Raw genomic sequence first — 21,319 nt, 5'->3', positions numbered from 1 at the left:
GCAGTCCATTCAATTGTTGTGAAGATGTTTCACCCAAAACCATACATATCAACCTCATGGGCACACTAGAACAAAAGTCAGAAGATCAGTTAAGTCACTAGGCTCCATCCTCCATCTAGAAGTTGTTGAGATATTTCAGTCTGAACCACAGTGATGGACTGTCTATGCTGTTAGCGTGGCTAAAAATGTCCTGAAAGGCTTCAGTTGTTTTGTGGAAGTTGTGAACACTTGCTCACTTTATGGAGGGATGGAATCCAACGCAGGTAGTGTGGACTGATTATCTAGTTAATGAGCTTCCGTGAGAGTGTATTTATGCACACTGAAGGATGAGAGTGTAATGATTGCAACGAAATGCTGATTGATGATTGGGATGAATCAACAATCTGTGTTACTAGCAATGTGAGCTCATGATGCTCGAGTACAACAGTTCACTAGATAAATGATTTTGTTGTTTCCAACATACAACCTAAATCTGATGGTGTTTTAACATTCATGTCATTTATGCATTTGGTTTAAACAACCCAGAACAGAAGGCTAGAGAATAAGGACAGTCCACACCTACTCGGGGGTATTTGAAAACGTAGCTTTTTTTTTATACTTCCTTTTGTCCGCACGCAAACTGCATTTTTACGTCACTTATTTCTTCTGTGAGGTGACAATTTGGTCAGTGGTCCAAGCTATCAGGACTAAGTTAACATGTTTTCACATAGATGTACAGTTAAGGCCTTTGCACTCTAAGTCTGTTTTTTTTTTTTTGTTGTTGTTGTTTTTTTCATCCAAAATTTTTGCGCACTTAAAAATAAAAATGACCTTGTTGTGTTGACACAACATTGACTCCCAAACGTTCTTCCATCGTTAAAATTTTCAGAATGGGTTCAACTTTTTGCATTTTTTCACTTCCGTCAAAAGCTGTTGGAGAGTTATTTGACTAAGGTGCTTTCACACCTGCCCTGTTGGGTTCGGTTCAATGGAACTCAAGTTTGTTTGCCCCCTAAATGCGGTTCCTTTGGGCAGGTGTGAACACAGCAATCGCACACGGGTGCGCACCAAAACAACCAGAGCGAGACCTACCAACTTGTTCATTACCTTTTTTCCCATGTTTTTGAAAGAAATGGCACCAAGTTGCTCAGGGTTCAAAGGTTTAGATACTTGTGAAAGGCATCTGAAAGCAGCATAAGAAAAAAGATGTCGCTCCAGGTTTCATAGGGTTAACAGCGCAGCAATTGAAGAACCCAGAAAGAACCTTTTTTTAGATAAACGCCGGTATGTGTGGACTATACCTGAAGTTCAGTTCCTATGGAAATCAGAATTCTTTTACTTTAATATGAAATAATAAAAACAATCAAAATCAAAACCTCTGAAATCAATGACACTGTCTTTTTAGCCTTATTAAGCAGAGAGTAGATGTTGTGTAACTACAGCACTGTCTGTCCTCCCTGTGCAGATGGAGTCCGGTGGTACAGTCCTGAGCACCAACTGGATAGATGTGGGCAAGAGAAGAGTGGAGATGAACCCACCAGACGACGTAGAGTTCAAGAAGTACTGAGCAACTCTCTCTTTCTCTATCCTTCCTCTGTTTGACATCATCTCTCTGCACATTTGTCCATCTCAACTCCAACAGGAGTCCTCGATGCCCTGCAGGCTCCGCGGTTGTCCACTTCCTCCGCTTCCCGGCCCTCAGTTGTGCTGTTGCTTCTATTTTCACCAAGTGCAGGGAGCCTCAGCGTTCCCACTTTCATTCAACCAAACCACTCACGGCCCACTCTCGGCAATAACTCACTACCACGTTAATTTGAAAAATCTGTTGAACAGATTGATGCACATTATCTGATTTTTACAGGCCAAAGGACTCAAAGGGAAGTTTGGATTAAAAAAAAAGACTGACAGACCTGAAATGCTCCAAATCAACTTTAATGCTTCTTCTCTGTCCTCTGCCTCTCCTGATTTTCTCTCAAATGCCCACAGCCTTCGTCTTCTGGAGCCTTTTATGACTTATTATCAACACTTGTATAAAATTGTAAAGTTGTGAAAAAGAAGAAGCAGGTGAGAAATGTTTAAATGATATCTATGATTACATTTCTTGGCTTATGCATTTTTTTCTGTACACAGTAAAAAGTCAACAGCAATACTCTGCAAACTGACTTGTCTGGGATGCGTGTGACATGTCAGCCAGTGGCTTAGCACAGGTCGTTCCCTCAGTGTGATTCAAGCTTCAGTGTAAATAAAAGATTTGTTGTTTGGCTCACAAACTTTGCCTCGTGTTTTACGGCTTGTTGTCTCTGGAAACTGTTTTGGACAGGTTGGAGAGTCGAGGAAGGGATCCACCAGATGCAGAAACAGCAGTATATTATGACAGAGAGCCGTGCTCTGTGATTATGTGCTGGGGGGAATGAAATGTGGCATCACTGATACGAGCGCAGGCAGTTCAGATACGGCAGACAGCTTGAGGATGTGGTTTACGTATCGTGGTTCGATTGGTATCGAGACGGAGAGCCCCGAGTTGTTTGGCCAGCAGGCGAGGATTCAGCCCCGCGGTGGAGTGGTGATTTACAGTCGGAGATGCCGGAGAGCAGCCACCTTCCCAGCTCTCCAACCACATATATGCGGCAGCTGTAACAGTGAGGGGGCGTCCTGCCGCGGCAAGAGAGCATTAATATGGATCAGCTTCCTAACCGCATCATCAAGCCTCTCACACTGAGTTAAGTGTTAAATTCATCACACATCGTTTCATCTCTCGTGACGATCAAACGCCCGTTTGTGGCTCTGGATGGAACTCTGAGCTTCATAACACACACACACACACACACTCCTCCACTATCCCTGACACACACACACAAACACACCGCCCCCATCCTTACCCCCTACCCCCGCCTGAGGCGGCTCTGTGACATCAAAAGGAGCTAAGCGCTTTGCATCGTGGGTAAGATCTGGGAGCGTGACGGCTACAGAGTCTTTAGTCTCATTAAAGAGTTCTAGAGCTGCAACTCTCACATTAAAGAACTCTGGAAACTTCATTCTGCTCATCCCTTTGGAGCAGCTAGCAGATGTGACACATCTCAAAACTGAAAACTGTCTTTGAGTGTGAACGAGAGAGAAAGAGGGGCTGTTCCCAGATAAACCAAATAAGCAATATGTATTTACAAACAGGATATAAAGTCATCAGGTCAGTGACACAAAAAGGAGGGGTGACACTTTAAAGTTACTTAAAAAAGTTTATTCAGTGATATTGCACTTTGAGAGAGCTTCTTCAACGCAGATGAAAGTACATCTAGATGAAAGATTGTGAGAGAGCGTGCGTACAGTACATTGTTTTAATGAGAGCTACTCGTGGAGATAAAATAGGAAAAGTAAAGAGTTAAAACACAGGAGTCAAAAATATTTCTCACTAGAGTGACGACAAGTGAAACAAACAGCAGGTGCTATTTAAGCCAGCTACTGAAATATGTTGCACCCTATACATTTATTTACATCAACAAGCAAAGAATGAAAGACAAGAAAAACCAGCTCTATAAATACAAGCGTACCTGCTTTTCCTACAGATAAATAGGTGGCGTTCTACATGTTTGAAATCAATGCAGGTGGAAACAGGTGTGTTGATATGGGTGTAGCGTATCATAACCTCTGTTCTGTTGACAGCGTGTTGTGCTGTAGTTCAGAAGGATCTAAATCCATAGCAGGTATGTTTTATTAATAAGACAAGCTGTGCAGTGTGCAGCCACTGCGTACCTTTACATGTGAGAACATGTCTGTCCTAGATTCTGTACCATGCATTTCTAATGTGTGGGCACAGCTACCGACGCCGTTCATTTCGTACGAATCTGCTCAGACCCATAGGTAACTACAGTCGGTGATGATAAGAAGCCACCGTTTTCCTTCCCTAAACCTTTCCCTTCACCTCCCCTTCTTCTTTTCAACCCTGTCCCTCCCTAGTTTCTCCCCCTCCATCTCCCTGCTGAGCAGGGGTGTTTACACCAGACCCAGAATGCGTGCCACCCACCAGTTGCAGGGCATGATAACTCTACAAACCACCCTGCAGCCCCGGTAGTGGTATGGCCAGGGGTGGTACCCTCCCAGCGGCTCGCAGATCCTCTGGCAGTGGGTGTAGCTGCGGCGGCACTCGCTGCAGCAAACACCCTGGTGGTCCAGCATGGGGTCGATGTTCATGTTGCCCTGCTCGCCCTCCAGGCCTCTCTGAGAGGAGACAGAGAGGACAGTGGTCAGTGTGCACAGTGTTTGTGTGGCGTTCTGTTAAGTGATTGTAAGGAAGGAAATGGGGTTGTCCCCAAAAAATGGGATTTGAATCATCAGTTGGAGACCCCTCATTCAAGTGAGGTTGCTTTAAGTCTAGTTTTTTTTTTTTGCCAATATGTGTGGCGTTTTAGTCCCCAGATTCTGCTGCAGTGTAAGCACTCTTCAGGTTCAGGTAGCTGTATATGCAGAGGCAGCTGCCCAGAGGAGGAGAGGCTTTGCCCCGTCAGGCTCCGAGATAATGTTACCTTCTGCCTTCTGCTTAGAAGTGGTGAGTTTACAGCTCACAGAAACATAATACGATTCAGTCTCTGGCTTTTGTTTGATATCTAGTGTCGGCAAAAAATGTTTTGCACATTACCGATGCATTGTTAGCGCAGTTAGCTTGTTTACTATATAGCATGAATGTCACCATGACACTAAATGTTCCAACTCTCAAACTCTATGAAGAGTTGAATATTTGTATTGAACAGTCAAATCTGATTCAGCTGGCATAATTTGGAGTCAGAGCCCTAGAACAAAACATTTACCGGAAAAAAGCCTACTCAAGTTTAGGCGAGACTTGTGGGTACCTGTAGGTATCTTGAGGTGAGAGTTCAAGGGACATCTTTCAAAATCGGCATGCCAGGTTTTCCTTTGCCAAAATTGAGTGTAACTGAGGAGTTTATTTAACCTCTTTCCCAACAAGATAGCATGACATGGTTGGTACCAACTGATGCCTTAAGTCCCTTCTCATGGGACAAAAAACCCACAAACACCCGCTAATATTGTCTTTTTATATACAGTGGGAAAGGTTGTGATCAGCATTCACTCGCGTGTCCAATGACTCTGCAGTAGTCACAGGTATTTATCGGCTCCAGCTCTCATCGGCTCTGATCTGCAGTGATGGAAATACGACATCTGGGTGAACATGCTAATTTAAGCCCCTTGGCCAGTTTGATGTAATTGCAGACTGTCCCAAAATACTGCTAGTCTCTGTCCAAGCAGCACTCGAACATTGTCCCAAATTTAGTCAGCACTGACTCTGAAAGAGAGACTGAACAAGGGTGAGGTGTAAAAGAGAACTACCATAACATTTTCACTGGCCTCCATGCTGCTTTCACTGTTAGTCACAGGTATTTGTCAGCTTTGATCAGCTCTGATTGGCAGTGATTGAAACCCAGGTAGTTATGCTTATTATAACCCCTTTACCAATGAATCCAGTAGCGTTGTTAATGCGTAGTGACCCCTTGGTGGTCAGGGTTAGGGTTAAGGGTTTGGGTAAGCCTTGGAAAGGGGGAAAGGCATATCGACGGGGAAACAGACTTTGACACCACTCCAGTGTGATGCAAGGACAAGCCACCACAAAATAACTTCTATCTCCATCCAAGCAGCGCTCAAACATCGTTTCAAATTTAGTTGACACTGAGATAGACTGAATAAGTAAGAGACATATGAAAAGACGTAGCATTTTTACCGGCCTCCATGTTGCTTTCTGCTGTTTAATAACCTGTTTTCTGGCCCAACGGTGGAAATAGTAAAGGAGTATTGCCTTTTTCTAGCAGGTGTACCAGTGTATAAAAAAATCTGCATACATGTGCTAATTTTGATGAAGAAAGGTTAGAAGGTTGTCTAGTTTCACAAGATACTGCTACCTTCGCTTGCTTAAAAGATCAACACATTCTCACTCCGACCTCGTCACATATCGACGTTTGGTCATGGACTTTCCACGTCTAATATGACGTGAAAGGTACCCTGGGTGTGTCAAGTTCTGCCTGTTACATGCATTGTCTTCTTTCAAAATACACTTCAGTTTCCACAGGAAATTTACCGTTTACATACTCTTTCAAAGTATATGCACTACGTCGGTAAAACACCACAAATTGACCTTTTTTCCCTTCAACAACAAACGTGGTTGGGTTTAGGAAAAATGGCAGGGTTTGGTTTTACAATCATATGGGACACGAACACCGCTCTCCCAGGTGAAAGTCCATTTTTATTGGACCCACCCACCTTACTTGGACTTTTGCCACCTTAACGCTTGTTCTTGTCCCGCCCGGTGTTAACTCTAACAGTGACCGGCCGTGTATCATGTCAATGTTGAAGGATGTCTTTTTTCGTCAGTGTCTGACGCCGCAAGCACCGGATTTTGACAACTTCGGAGTGAGACTGGGTTGACAAAGTAAGCACACCACAGCTTCTTAAAGGCAGTAATGTCAGCCTCCGCTTATTGTCACCACGGGGGGGAAGTGTAGGGTGTATCAGGGTGGTCATGACACCCCATGGCCCCTCTTGGAAGTGCCTCTGATTCTGCCGTATGATACTGAAGCAGCAGAGAAGGCTCGTTTTCAAACCAATTAAAAATGGATTTCCGACAGGCGGGATGGGGAGGAGGGGATGTTGTCAGATGTTGGTTTTTGTTGTCAAATATTTTCTTTTTCAATGCAGTGCTTGCTGTTTACCCCCCTCTGTGGTTGTCAGGAGTGTGTAGCAGGGGTTGGGGGATGCTTAGAGAGGGAAGGTGGGGGGATTAGGGAAAATGGGGCCCAACATGAGGGGTGAGGATGGAGGGCACGGGGGTGTGTATGTATGGGAGTCTGTGTGTGCTCAGCAGGGCAAAGAGGCCACCGCACAGGGAGGGGGGTGGATGTTGTGGAATTATTCATACAGCCTGAAAGGAAAGCTTTGGACAGGCTCTCATAGAAAACCCATGCACAGAAAACACACCCACGCATACACTCAGATCTGCAGTGACAATCCGGGCCCCTCCGCCATGACCCCAGCATCTGCTGCTGCTCGCACAGCTGCGAGAAGCACTCCTCCTCCTCAGGTATCCCTCAGATCTGAACGGACAGTCGCGAACGCTGCGGCGGGACGTGGTGAAGAAGAGTGTGTGAGTTTGTCTGTGTGACTCACGTGATAAGGGTTCTCCGGGTTGAACTCTGCCTCCACATCCTCTTCCTCCTCCCCGGCTCCGGGCCCGGCCTCGGCTTCTTGGCGGCGCTGGCGGGTGGGGGCGGCCCTCCTCTTCCTCTGTCCGCCTGCACACATCACAGCCTCAGTATTTGACAGCAGACCAAATTTAGGAGCGGAGTGGCACTAATGTGGCACAGCTCCCGATTGCACAGCCGTTTCTCTGGCAGCGTTTTAGAAGTCCTCAAATGTAGTAGAATAAAATTGTGTTTTGAGAACTTTTGACCCCCAGCACGCTAAAAATTGTACACTCAGTCGCTCTGAAACTTCAAAAGGACTTCTGCTTTTCTTTTAAGCTTGTTTTTCTTTCTGTGGCTTAAACAACTGCGATGTTAAATGGAAATTCTAGAGACCGTTTGACCCATATCCTCTTTGTTTTGTGGGGGGAAGAAAAACCTCACACAGCCTTGAAAAATGAGTGTTTTACTTTCACTTGTCTTTGGATTTTTCTATCTTTACCATGAGCTGATAGCTTACTGGTTGAGTAGGTGGGACGGAGCCAGAAGATTGGCAGCTCTCCACACAAGTCCTTTATCTTGTTGCTGAGGAAGGCGGAGTCCGAGAGGGGAGTGTCAGCCGCCACCCAGATCAGGTCGTCCTCAAATTTGGCCGGCATCACCTCGTCCTCCTTTAGATGACAAAAAAGAGCTGATGCAATCACAACAAAGCATCTGGAGACATCTCACGCTGCTGAAGGCGTAATATCACACTTGATTATGGATCTTTTAAATAGCCCATAGTCTCTGCATCTTGTCCGAGTCTAATCTGCATTAATGCCGTGCTGTTAATGCTCCTTAAAACAACATAAAATCAAGTCATAAAAAGAAAGCCCTAGAGGCTTGAGTATACAGATTTCCTTTGCTCTAACATTTAGCTGTACACTCAGTGTCAGGACTCATCAAGATCTGAAGGGAGGAAGAGATTGGATGGCCTAAATTTGCAGGTTTCTGCAGATAAACTAATGAGGTTTCCAGACTGTGTAAACATATATCCTGTGTATCCACAGCCTGCAGGTAAAAAAAAGAGGGAATTCTGTAGGGATGATTTTGCCCGGCGGCATTTGTTCCTGAGGGCTGCGGCGCACTAGCCACAGCTATGTTTAGGGAACGTTATCCTCCAACCTTTCAGAAATGCTGGGTTTTTTTCCCAGCTCAAATGATTTGCTGGAGGGACAAATAAAAGCGGGGGTCCTTCTCCACTGCTCCGCTGATAAGAGTTTATCTGACCCACTCTCTCTGGATGGCGACGCATATGTGTGTGTGTGTGTGCACGCTTATCTAACCCATATTTGCCATCACTCTAAATTATAGCAAATGACCAGCCTGCAGCAACCATTACAACAACATCTCCCTGTCTACACACACACTCATACACACACACACACAAGTGTGAGCCAAACGATCATTTATGAGGCAAAGAGAGGCAATAACACAAACACACACAAAAGCACAAACGTGAAATAAATGATCTGTTATGAGGCAGAGAGAGAGGCAATAAGAGCAGCCCTGCGTGATAATTAATTTTGTGTGTGTGTGTGTGCGTGTGTGTGCGTGTGCACGATCATGAGGGTAATTCTGGTGATGTGGATTTATGTGGATGTGAGGCTTATGCAGAGCTAAATGATTTTAATTATCAGACAGCCTCAATTGAACAATCACAGGCGGTGGTGTTGGTGTATTGTGACAACAATACACACACACACACACACACACACACACACATCAGTCCACCAAGCTGTTACAATGTGGGAACCCACATAAAAATCACCCGTGTGTTCCTGGTTTATCATTGGCTTGGGTGATTCATGCTAATACCTCAGTACATGCCGGCTTTATATCAGAGGAGGGAAAATGGCGGGTAAACTGTTTATAAGTTGTAGCTGCTGCCTTTAAATGGGCTTTTTAAAGATTTATTTATTAAAGATTTATCAGTAATAAGACAGTTTTAAGAATAATGTTTGGGTTGCCATGTTTGAAATATCCCCTGATGTATATCCTCAAAACATTCTCATTCCCAGCTCCTCAAATACTGGAGCTCAGTGGCCCTACGTGTCCGACTAGGACACTGTCAGTTCTGGACGTTCGAGGAACAGCGTGTCAGTTTCTGCTTGTTACATGAATTTAGTCTTTTCAAAATAAACTGTGAACATAGGGTATAGTTAATATTTAGATTTTCTTGATTAGGCTTATGCCGGCTTTACACCAAACAACTTTTCAAGCGATTTCACTGTCTACTTAAAGGTCCAGTGTGTAGGATTTTGGGGGATATATTGACAGAAATGGAATATAATATAATGAGTATGTTTTCTTTAGTTTATTATCCCCTGACAATAAGAATCATTGTGTTGTCATCATTGTCTTTGAATGAGCTGTTTATCGCTACATAGGGAACGACTCCTTTTCTACAGAGATCGTCGTGTTGCACTGCCATGTTTCTACAGTAACCGTGAACGCACAAGACTGGCTCTAGATAGGGACATTCGCGTTTTTGCGTCGACCACCATAGTTGAAAGCTCCTCTGCAACAAGAGCGTAAAAAAAAAGTGATTTGTAAAGTGACACTGCTTTTTTCAGTGTTTTTACCAGTTTTTAACACTTGTACGTTTGTTTTGGAGAGGAGGAGACCTCTGTGGATGATTTGGCTCCTGGTAAAAACCTCCTGAACAATGAACACTGAAGGAATTCTAACCAGTTTCAGCTGGTTACAATCTGTAATCGTCATTGCTAGACGCCACTAAATCTCCCTAAATCTTAAACATGGTTCCTTTAAGTCTCTTTCTCGTTGACGTTCTGACAAAAAATCAAACATGTTTAATATTATGGTAAGTTTTTAGTCTTGGTTTGTGCAAAAACTGAAGTTAAATGATGTGAATGTTGTCAACAGCCAATAGTTATGCTCTCTAAAATTAGGGATGTACCATATCATCTTGTTCACGATAATACCGGTGTAATTTTTCACATGATATAAAAAATTCATATCGTGCTACTCGCGATATGTCGACTTGTTGATGTATTGACGTCATACTGTTACCCACGGCAACAAAAAAAAATTCCCTGGAAATCCAGAGTTCTTATGAGAGCACAATTTGAATTTGCTCAGTGAGTCACTCTGGCAATCAGTAATGATGCTCATTACCCATGTCCTTGGAGCCGAGCTGCACCAGTCACCAGCCAGAGGCGAGCTAAACAGATGGCGACCGTGCTGCAACGGCGAAGTCCGGAATCAGTCAGCAAACATTGCAAGATGGCTATGGATGAACACCAGTTGTTTGAAACAGCTTTGGCCGCTACAATGAACAACTTAGACTGGGCTTTTTCTCTAAAAGAGGAACAGAAGACGGCGCTTGAGTCTTTCCTTTGCAAGAAGGATGTTTTTGCTCTTTTGCCGACTGGATACAGCAAGAGTCTAATCTACCAGTTAGCTCCGCTGGTAGCTAAGCGTATACGTCACCCTGTGTATTGTTCTGATTGGTCGTAGTGTTATCCAATTGCGTGCAGTGATATCTACAAATGCATGCTTGGTGCCGCCCCTCGAGTTGGGCCATTTTCATTACTCATAGCCAGACCCTAAATCTTTCTAGATTTAGGGTCTGGATTTCCAGGCTAACGACAAACATGGGCGAAATTATGAAATTATTACTGACTCCGCGGTGGTTCCAAAAGGAGGAGCAGCTTCAGTAGTGTGGAATAAACTGTGGCGTCCTGAATGTTTTATGAACAGCCCTGGACTTCTCAGACTCTTTTAGTGTCTTACTGCTCAGAGGGAACTCATTCAGCGGCTCCTCTGGCAGCAGCACAACGCCTCTCCCTCTCCTCTCTCGCCGTGAGCACACAGGAGTCGGTGTCGTCAAGTGATTTTGTCATAAACCTTTGGTGATGTAAACCTACGTGATGCTCGCGGCTTAACAAAAAACTACATATATGTGAATGTGTGATAGTTGTGGTATTATAACAGCCTGTCACAGGTTACAGCGTGATGATTAGAGGAGAAATGGCAGAGCATAAAGGTCCAGGTTGGAAAAAAAACAACTCAGTCATTTAGGACAGGACCAACCCACCAGGTCAAATGTCATCGAGTCCTTGTTGAGAGTCTCCACGTCAGGCAGTCGAGCCTTCACTTGGGTCTTGATGTAGCACTTCTCTCCTCCTGAAAACCGGATCCCTGTGATCCCCTGGAGAGGTCGGGGAGACACAAAATACTGGAGGTTAGAACTCAGTGCTGCTCCAGGTGTTGTCCTCAGCACTCTGCAGGTATCTGGGACTATAGGTGTGAACATCAAATGTAATATCGCGGCTGATTCTGAAGACATTTCTGGGCGACGCTGCTGCCTTATGTTCTAGATTTTAAAAATTACACTCAAGGGGACACTGTGATTAAAGGTCAAAATTTTAATAGTTAAAAGGCCAAAACTGCTGCTTCAGTAGTCTGATTGGCCTGATTGGGGTGCATTAATTAAAGGTCAAAAACCACCAGTCTGCGTTTAATGAAAATTGGAGGGACGATGCATCTTGACACTGATTGGCCCAAAGCAAGATAAGATGTCTGCAGCGAGCCAATCTCCCACAAGGGTCTTTAAAGTTCCAACAAATCTGACTGACTTGTTCTGAATGGCGATGATCAGTGCGTCGACGAGTGATTCTTCCTTCGCCAGAACCATCCTGATGTTTTACATTATTACATTCAACTCACAATCTCAAAGTCGTGGACCTCCACGGCCTCGTCGGCCCCACTGCCCATGCTGAATCTCTCCATGTTGTTGGCCGAGTCGATCTCCATTGTACCCTCCTCCACTTTGCCGTTGATGCTCATGCTGTAGTGGACATTGTAGACCTGCAAACACACACGCACACACACACAGTTTCAGAGTGGCATGTAAGGTATGAGAGCCCTGAGAGTCACCCCACCCCCCGGCCTCCTCTCTTTCAACACTCCTCCTCACCCTCCCTCTCCAATCTCACACATACAGCCTCTCTTTTCTGGATTTCTCTTTCAGACACATACTTTGATTCAAACTTGGGCACAAGAACACAATCTGTACAGCTCCAGGTGATGATGACCCCTCTACACAGCCGTTTCATCACGTCTTAATGGCATTTTCTAACTTTATATTGGGAAAAAAAAAAACACTCAGAAAGCTGCTTTTACCCTCTCGTCTCCTCCACCTCTTGCCCCTGGAGCATCAGCCGGACCAAACAGCCCCCACACCCACCCTCCTCCACCCCTCTGCACCCTGCCAGGATCCTCCAACACACACCACACACACAACGCCTCCATTCACCAAGCAGACTGCACCGTGGAACTGGGTGTTTAATTTACATTTTACTGTTTGCTTACACTGCAAAAAAAAAACCCATCTTGGAGAAACTACTTTACTCTGGAGTCTCCTTTAAATTCAAAACAGTTAAAAATGGTACAACTAAACAGTTTGTTTGAAGGATTTCTTCATTAATTTAAGCAGGTGCGAGTGTGTTTTCTGCTGCAGCAGTGACGCTCTTGTTGGAAAAGTTTTGCAAGTGAAACAAAAAAATATATATGTATATGTATATATCGAGAAGATCAGCCTGCATTAGATTTGATTTTTGATTGAAAGATGCTAAGGGACTGTACGAAAGTTATTGTTGTAGTTGAGCAGGGCTGTGTTATTAGTTTATTTACCCAATATACAACCCAGCTGGCACACAACCGACCTTCAGACTATGTCAGTTGTATTCTGATGGTTGTAGAAAGGTTAGCAACCCTCTCATAAATCAGCTCTGTTTCAGCGTCGAATCAACTTTGAAGCAATTACAGTTCACGAAACAACACTGCAAAATCAAGCTGATTCATCTTTCACAATCAAAACTTAATTCACCAGCGATTCAGCCGTGGTGTACGACGTTGATTCAGCTGTTGAACATTAGAAAGATAGTTTTTACAGTGCAAGAGAGGAAGCAAGCCTGAAAGCCTCATTTAGAGTCTTACTTTATTTAAATACATTTTTAAAAAGGACATTATTACTCATCAAAAACAACACAAAGCACAAAATCTATATGCCTTCAAAAACAGACAGAAAAACAAATCTATAAAAAGTAGATGCACATGTACAACCAACAGAAGCATCTCAGCATAAGGTTCAAAATGAAATGAGAAACTGTGTCCTGAAACCTTATCTTTGACTTTCTAAAAAAAAAAAAAAAAAAAGTAAGGCCTTCCTTGATGTTATTGTTTCCTGTGAATAATTTATTAGCAATATCTTGACAGAACTTGTCTGACGCAGTGTCAGAACTGTTCTCCTCCGCATGTGGCACCTTTATGAACCAAGTGACTGTTGACTTTTCGATGTAACCGTAGCTGTTAATATTGCAAAAGAAGGCTGAAAGAAAATCTAAATTTAGGATGAGATTAAACTAAAAACACTCTCCACAGTTCTCCCCCCAAAAAGTGCAGCCTATCTTCAGCTGTACTTTTTTTGGTTGTATGGTTAATGTCATTGTTTTATTAACAGTGCTTATATCTTGTTTTTGCTCATATGCCTTGCTATGTGCATTTGTCTGTGGTTATTTTGCTCTGTGCTTATATGCCTTTCAATCTACCCTTCAATAAATATAAAGAGAAATGACAGCCTCTCCTCCCTCCGTGATAATTTACGCACAGTCCCTAAAGAAAACTTTTTTTGCAGTGTAAGTAAAAGAAACAGTAAAATATGTGTCCTACGTGTTTCTCGTTGTTGTTCCAGAAGTAGAAAGCTCCGACTGCCCCCAGCAGCAGCAGCAGGGCCCCGGCGATGAGCACCGCGATCCCGGCCTTCAGGAGGCGGCCGGTGGCGGCGGGCTTCACGGCCACAGCGGAGTAGGCCTGCACGGTAAAACAAACATACCCCCCCAAAAGAACATGACAACATGTCCATGAACACAGCTTCACACTGGAGTGGTTTGTAGGTCAATAACGGAGGTGGCCTCTGACTGGCATCCACAGACCGTGTTTTATGATATTGATCTCCATATTGATCTTTATGAAAACTCACCGGGGGCATGAAGTGCTGCAGGTCCTCCGGTCCCGCCGAGGCGATCGGTACTTTCTCTGAGCTCCCGGCCATGACTGGAGCCAAACACCTGAGGGAACCCCAGTCAGTCCACTAACTCCTCTCCCTCCCTCCCTCCCTCCCTCTCTTTGAGGAAGAGGAGGAGGAGGAGGAGGAGGATGGTCACTCCTGCTCTCTCACACAGGAGGGTCGTGTTTGACGCTGTAGTGTTGAAACTGTTGAACCTTTCCAAGTTTTTTGACTTAAAATGATAAATTAAAGTTAAATCCAGGTGGAGATCACCGCATTATGAGAAACCACTCATTTAAAGTTAAAGTTAATCTTTCTTTCATCATGTTTTCTCTTTGAAGTTCATGAGTTTGATTTCTGCTATGATCCTCAGAATGTAATTTGGAGTGATGGGCGAAAATGGACGAACTAGTATTTTTGAATGAATCTTTTAAGTGTACGGTGTGTACAGTGTCAGCCTGTCTAACGCCTGAGTGCTCATTAATCCCTAATGTGCTGTAACAGTGGCAGTGAATGAACAAGTGAGAATCTAGTAAATTAGACCAGTGGTTCCCAACGGGCTGACGGCGTTTCAACCTGACACCATATCATGCTGCCATGACAGGTGCAGTCCGGCCAACCAGCAGCATATCATAACGCTGCATAAGGTTAAGTCCAGCCACGTCACATACTGACACCGCTTGGCTGCGTATCATATCCCTGCAAAAGGTGGCTTTATGCATCAGGTGTCTAACGTCGAAATTGCTGACAAAGCAGTGGTATTTGACGACTTTGCAACAAAATTGGGCTGATCATACCAACCTGAAAGGCTCGGTCTGTCTGTGTTATAAACTGACGCCATCGGCAACATACCACCGCAAAAGGTGGTTTTTGGTATTTGTTTCTGACGCCATAATCAATGACAAAGCAGCAGTATTCGATGACTTTGGAATGAAAATGGGCTGTTCATAACTGCCTGAAAGGTTTTGTCTGGCCACGTTACAAACCCGCTGGGTCGCATATCGCACTGCCGCCAAAGGTGGCTTTTGACACTGGTGTCTGACACAGAAATTGCTGACAAAACAGTGGTATTCAATGACGTCGGAATGAAAACGGGCTGATCATAACACCCCGAAAGGTTCTGTCCATCTACATTACAAACTGACACCGCCCCCCGTGTATCATACCACTGCAAAAGGTGGCTTTTGGCGTTGGCTTCTGACGCCAAAATTAATGACAAAGCAGCGGTATGCGACAACTTTGTAATGAGACGAGGCTGATCTTAACACCCAGAATGGTTCTGTCCGTCCGTGTTATAAACTGATGCTGCCACTGGCGTATCATACCACCGCAAAATGTGGCTTTTGGCGTTAATGTCTGACAAAGTGGTGGCATTTGACGACTTCCAAATGAGAACGGGGTGGTAAAACACATCCTGAGCTCAACTAGCCTATCTACATACAAGCGGGATGTTTATACATGATGACTGATAATGCATTGAAGAGAAGTTTTGTGGGGGCGGGCTGCTCTCGCTGTTGAACGTTTATGTACTGTAACAGAGCTCAAGGTGAAACTGATTTTGTATCTTGCAAAAAGTATCAAAACTCAAAAGGCTTGATATGTTTGCATGAATCAACTCAAAGGAACCGATACTGTGAAAAGAACGGTCCGCCCATCAGGAGTGATTGGATTAAGCTTTATGGCAACATCTGTGTGTGGACTTTACAGCAATTAAGCAGATGATGAAGGAAAGGTGAGGCTCTCTCCTCAGATCACCCCAGCACACACCCCTCCTCCTCCTCCTCCTCCTCCTCCTCCTCCTCTCCCTCCCTCCTCTCTCTCAATGCCTCCTCAGTCTGCTGCAGGTCAAAGGTGACTCTGGCGGAATGTCGCATGTTTTCTCCAGCTCGCAGACACTATATTTACATGACAGTGTGTAAACGCGGCAGCTTGTTGGACAGACTGGGGCCTTATTCCTCCATATCTTCTTTATCCGAGTCCAGAGCCGCTTTGCTGTTATGAAAAATGCCCTGAACCCATGAATGATAATGGGGGGGATTACGTAAGGGGCGCAGCGTGCGCATTTGGCAGATAGACAAAAAAACATCCTGACAGGATAGCAGGAGGGTTTGCTCACAAGGACTTCTTGTTCTTTGACAGAAATCAGCTGAGTTTGGATGTCTATCAAACTTAGGTTGTTAGGCTGTTAGACTGATGCTTGTAAACTCGCTTTGGAGACGAGCAGTAAACGCGCCTTTACGCATCTCATTATGTTTCTACTGTGCGCACATTTCAGGTGGTAATGATTTATGTAATGGAAACCTGCTGAGCATATCTTTAATTCCTGTATTAACATGCAGGTCTTATTACGTCCATGAAAATGAGAAAGAATAACTCTGAAAGTGTTCGCTCTTGATATGCATGAGGTGTGAGAGTGATTTGCTAGAAAACCTTGGCGTCTGCTCTGGCAGCTCACCAGCAAAATCGTATTCACAAAAGGGAAAAAAAAGCTAAACTGACCTTCTACGGTGGGCTGCAAGGACAGGAGCTCACTGCTGCAATAACAGCGACGCCTGTTGGCTTTTACTAGCGACTGGCCTGACTGATGTTCTGCAAGGCTTTCACCTTAACACCCTGCTCACCTCACCTGGATGGATCTTAAAGCTTAAAGCACAGACGCGTCACTCACATGTTCAGAACAGTATTTCAAAGTTTATTTTCCCTCAGAATATCGTGATGATTTAAAAAAAATCTGTACAATTACTTATTGCATTCAAATAACTCCATACATTGTTATCAACTTGATACATTGTGGGTCACCGGCCCTCCAACTGCACAGTTTCTGGGGCCATTTTTAAATAGTCAGCGTGCGTAAATTTCAATAATTACAATTCATATGTACATATCTTTGCTTAATTATTATTTTTATAAAAAATATATAATCTCTCTATGTACAAAACTTGCATATGTTACACATCATGTCCAACAAAATGTCTCAAAGTGATTGACTGGCCATCAAATGTGGCTCTTACAATAAAACAAAAACACACACAAATATTAGGATATAAACTGATATATGCACACTCCCCACAGCAACAAATAACTTCAACAGTTTTCTCATTGTCAATTAATCATAAATTAAAACTTTGAATACACTATACATTTCTTTGAGCTTTAGGTGTGTGCGTGTGTTTTAGACGTCATCGTTGGGACAGTGTGTTGGGGTGGGGGTGTAGACAGGGATGGTTATATCGCTGATCTCCTGCACCCTCACAGGCCTGGGTGGGGTGACCAGAACGTAGTCGTACTCTCTGTGCAGCACCTTCTCGTACACGCTCTGCAGACCCACTGTTTTGGGGATGTGGGCCTGGTAGTAGTTGTCCCTGCGGTGGGGGTCCCGGGGCAGAGAGGCCGTCTTGGAGAGGCTGCTGAAGGAGGAGAGGGTGGGGGCCGGAGATGGTGCTGCGTTAGCTCTTACTGCTGAGGGGCTCCAGCAGCGATCTGAGTGACCCAGGACCTTACATTCACTGGTGCACGCCCACAGAGCTGTAGATAGAGGAGGGGATAGAGTTAGATTTGGAACCACAGCATGACACTGATTGATATTCTCATATGTGTTAGTCTTACCATTTTGGCCGCCCATTGGAGGAACCACTGCTCCATCTTTCTTCAGCCCAGTGTCCCCACTGACATCACTGTCACTGTCATTGAAGTCACTGTCCCCTTTGCCGCTGTCTTTGCCACTGAAGGCTGGATCCCTGGCAGAGATGGTGGTGTATGAGTTCCCCTTCCAGATGGTGATGGGCCTCACCGCCTCTTTGCCGTTGCCATAGCCAGGCAGAGTGGAGTATCCCTGTAGGAGGAGAGAGGAAAGAAAGAAAACAGAGGTTAGCGTCTGCTGGATGAACTCATCGCAGATTACTCATTGTTGTGCGTCACCCCACGCCTCCCCTCCCCAACCCTCTCGAGCACAAAGGTGCAGCTCACCTCGTGTTTATTCCCTCGAGGCTTGCTGTTGCTGTCTGAGTCATACACACAGGGCACCTCGCTGCCGTCCTCTGAGGCCGAACACATGTCGCTGCCCCCCGGGTGAGCAGAGGTGAACCCGCCGGGCTGGCTGCTGTACGAGTGTCCGTCAAACCCGGCTCCCGCGCCGGCGCCGTGCAGAGGCAGGAGCGGGTTGTCCGCCACGTGGGTCCTGCCCCTCTCCAGCGTGCCCTTCTCCCCGTACGAGTCGCTGTCCTCTCCGCTTTTGTCCCGCTTGCGCCGGTTGCAGGTGGTGGCGATGAGGATGATGGCGAGCAGCAGGAGCGTGCAGCTCCCCGCCAGGACAACGATAATCACCACGGACAGGTCCCACTGCGCGTGCACCTCGTCCCCGCTGCCGGACTGGTACACTGTCCTGTCGCTCGGCGGGGAGCCCGCGATGATGAGGAAGTGGAGCGTGGCGGTGGAGGTGAGCGCGGGCCTCCCGTTGTCACTCACCGTCACGGTCACGCTCAGAGTTTCGTCCACGTCGTGGCTGAGCACCTGGTTGAGGTAGATCTCCCCGGTGGCTTTGTTAACGGAGAACACGGAGGGTTCACCGGTGGCCAGCCCGTAGGACAGCTCTGCGTTTACGCCCTCGTCCGCATCCCGCGCCTCCACCCGGGTGATGACGTAGCCGGTCGGTGCGTCCCGGGGCAGGAGCACTTCAGCGGAGCCGTTATTGAGAGGCGGCTGAGTGATGACCGGCGCGTTATCATTCTGGTCCACTATCCTCACATAGACGTTAGCGCTGCCGGACAGGGGCGGGGAGCCGCCGTCACTGGCCGTGATCCGGAGCTCCAGCTGCTTCACCACCTCATAGTTGAAGCTCCGGAGCGCGTAAAGTGAGCCGCTGGCAGGGTCCAGAGACACGAAGGTGGAAATGGGGGAGCCCATGAAGTATGTGTCCGCCAGTTTGTAGCTGACCTTCCCGTTTGACCCCATGTCCATGTCCCGCGCCACCACGGTGGTGATGTACGCGCCAGGTGCGTTGTTCTCCACCACGGACACCTCATACACCGGTTTACTGAACACCGGAGCGTTGTCATTCTCATCTGTCAGTCTGATGGTGTACTGAGTGATGGTCCTGAAGGGAGGGGAGCCCAGATCCTCCGCCACCACTGTGAGATTATACTCAGGGATTTTCTCCCGGTCTAACGGGCTGGTGCTCACAATCATGAAGCTGTCCTCGTACGCCTGCTGCAGTCTGAAGTGGTCGTGTCCGTACAGCGTGCAGTGCACCTGCCCGTTAGCGCCAGAGTCTCTGTCCGAGGTGCTGACCAGAGCCACGAAACTCTCTCTGGCCGCCGCCTCGGTGATGTACGCTATCCCCGCCGTTATGGACGTCATAGGAGTGATGGAGATCTCCGGTGCGTTGTCGTTAACGTCCTGCACCTGCACTACGATCTTACAGATGGCCGGGCTCGGGTTCGGACCCAGATCGGTGGCCTGGACGTCAAACTCGTACGTGTTCTTACTTTCAAAGTCAATCGGGCTCTCCAGTGTGAGCCGCCCGGTCTTCCTGTCCACTCTGAAGAGTTGCCGTATTTCTGTGGGCACCTGGTTACCGAACCCGTACACCACCTCACCGTTCAGCCCCTCGTCCGGATCCTCCGCGTTCAGGTCCAGCAGGAGGAAGCCCACCGGCGCGTCCTCGGGCAGGTCCACGGAGAAGCTGTTCCTGTCGAACACCGGGCTGTTGTCGTTATAGTCTTTCACCTTGACGTTGATGCGCGTTGTTCCGGTGCGGGACGGGTTGCCACCGTCCATGGCGACCAGCTCCAGCGCGTAAGAAGCCTGCGTCTCCCGGTCCAGCTCCTTCATGAGGACCAGCTCCGCATATTTAACCCCGTCGGCCCTGCTGAGCACGTCAATCGAAAAGTGGCTGTTGACGGAGATCTGGTAGCTTTGGATGTAGTTCACCCCAACATCCTCATCCACGGCAAAGTCCAGCGGGATCCGCGTGCCCACCGCTGTGTTCTCGGAGATCTCCAGACTCGACTCTTTCCGGGGGAACTCGGGGGAGTTGTCGTTGATGTCCTTGACCTCCACCTCGACGTGAATGAGTTTGAACTGCTCTTTGGAGAAGCTGACCACGTCGAAAGCGATGAGGCAGTGCAGGGTGTGTTTGCAGATCCGCTCCCTGTCTATCCTCTCCCCGATGGTCAGCTGCCCGTCGCTCTCCCTCAGCCGGATGAAAGAGGAGTTGAACTGTTTCATCATCCTGAAATTGGTCCTGGAGCCCCCTGATGAGGAGGCAGAGGAGGAGATGTCCTTGGCCAAGTTTCCAATCACTGTCCCCGGTGCGTCTTCCTCAAATGTCTGATATTTCACCGTCTTTCCTTGTGTGACAGCAGCCAGGCTCGCCAAAGAGACGCACACTAGCACCAACAGCCCGTTCCACCCTATTTCTCCCATCTTGACACCTTCACTCCAAAATAATCTGAAATTCAGCAAACTGTCCGCTCAGAGTCCGAGTTGAAGTTAAAACAAAAAAGCTGCTCCTCCCCGGCTGTCCACGACTCTCCGGGGTTGTTTATTTTGTATAAAAAGCCAGTAATAAATATTCCATATGTCTTTCAATGCGCACTCTGGATGCGCTCCGCTTTCTCTCTCTCTCTCTACTGGAGGTGTGCTGCTCTCTCAGCGCAAGAGGGCTGCAGTGTCTGCAGGAGGGTTTATACGGCGAGGCATGCAAATGAGCCGCACTGTGACCAATCCGGGCTTTGAGAGGGGGAAAAAAGGGGGACTTCTGAAAGACCTCTAAACCCTGTTTAGAGATTCCTGGACTGTGCGGAGAAACTTGGCACCCAATATGTGGGCTAAACGCGCGGCTTGATTTAATACAGCTATAGTTTCCGTTGCTTGTTTATGTTCCTCGGGCTGTTAAATGAGTCTGCGCACCGGGAGAGATGCGCAGTGTCCCTGAGCTAGAGGACAAAGCATTTGAATAGGAGTGTCTGTTCAGGATACCATATACAGGCGTACTTCTCAGTGTAAAGAGATTTATGCTTAAACACTGCTCGGTTGCATCCCCACGCGCGTGTCCTGTGGCGTAAAAGCAGTCAGGCTGAGGTGACCTCTC

At 46.5% G+C, this 21,319-nt stretch overlaps 3 protein-coding genes across 7 annotated transcripts in view; 1 reads left to right on the top strand and 2 right to left on the bottom strand.

Moving 5' to 3' along the window:
- The window catches only part of sugt1 (SGT1 homolog, MIS12 kinetochore complex assembly cochaperone), a 33,995-nt gene extending 31,746 nt beyond the window's left edge, over positions 1–2,249 (top strand). For all 5 annotated transcript variants that reach the window (XM_049598351.1, XM_049598352.1, XM_049598350.1 and 2 more), the window contains exon 13: positions 1,445–2,249. In XM_049598351.1, coding sequence (XP_049454308.1) covers positions 1,445–1,546 — 102 coding nt within the window. In that variant the 3' untranslated portion in view covers positions 1,547–2,249. The remainder of the gene's footprint in view (positions 1–1,444) is intronic.
- Positions 2,250–3,237: 988 nt separating this feature from the next.
- LOC125902040 (leukocyte cell-derived chemotaxin 1-like) lies at positions 3,238–14,373 on the bottom strand. The gene is made up of 7 exons (XM_049598129.1): positions 14,203–14,373; positions 13,893–14,033; positions 11,889–12,029; positions 11,257–11,370; positions 7,678–7,828; positions 7,144–7,268; positions 3,238–4,191 (listed from the first exon to the last, which is right to left on the bottom strand). The coding sequence occupies exons 1-7, from the start codon at positions 14,272–14,274 to the stop codon at positions 3,967–3,969; spliced, it is 969 nt and encodes a 322-aa protein (XP_049454086.1). The 5' UTR covers positions 14,275–14,373; the 3' UTR covers positions 3,238–3,966.
- A 2,563-nt stretch (positions 14,374–16,936) lies between these two features.
- Positions 16,937–21,031, bottom strand: LOC125902021 (protocadherin-8-like). The gene is made up of 3 exons (XM_049598108.1): positions 18,196–21,031; positions 17,836–18,061; positions 16,937–17,754 (listed from the first exon to the last, which is right to left on the bottom strand). The coding sequence occupies exons 1-3, from the start codon at positions 20,650–20,652 to the stop codon at positions 17,402–17,404; spliced, it is 3,036 nt and encodes a 1,011-aa protein (XP_049454065.1). The 5' UTR covers positions 20,653–21,031; the 3' UTR covers positions 16,937–17,401.
- Positions 21,032–21,319: the final 288 nt, after the last annotated feature.

Source organism: Epinephelus fuscoguttatus, linkage group LG15 (genome assembly GCF_011397635.1).
Source record: "Epinephelus fuscoguttatus linkage group LG15, E.fuscoguttatus.final_Chr_v1".
NCBI classification, from domain to species: Eukaryota; Metazoa; Chordata; class Actinopteri; order Perciformes; family Serranidae; genus Epinephelus; species Epinephelus fuscoguttatus.
Note: the sequence above shows the minus strand (reverse complement) of the source record. Positions and strands in the feature narration are given on the sequence as shown.

Excerpts from the sequence above, each read along its gene's own strand:
- LOC125902040 (XM_049598129.1), bottom strand. The coding sequence starts at position 14,274 with ATGGCCGGGAGCTCAGAGAAAGTACCGATCGCCTCGGCGGGACCGGAG. Across the intron at positions 14,034-14,202 it reads TGCAGCACTTCATGCCCCCG|GCCTACTCCGCTGTGGCCGT; the intron begins GTGAGTTTTCAT and ends TTTACCGTGCAG. Across the intron at positions 7,829-11,256 it reads ACTCGATGACATTTGACCTG|GAGGACGAGGTGATGCCGGC; the intron begins GTGGGTTGGTCC and ends TGTCATCTAAAG.
- LOC125902021 (XM_049598108.1), bottom strand. The coding sequence starts at position 20,652 with ATGGGAGAAATAGGGTGGAACGGGCTGTTGGTGCTAGTGTGCGTCTCT. Across the intron at positions 18,062-18,195 it reads CTCGAGGGAATAAACACGAG|GGATACTCCACTCTGCCTGG; the intron begins GTGAGCTGCACC and ends CTCCTCCTACAG. Across the intron at positions 17,755-17,835 it reads TCCAATGGGCGGCCAAAATG|CTCTGTGGGCGTGCACCAGT; the intron begins GTAAGACTAACA and ends CTCTATCTACAG.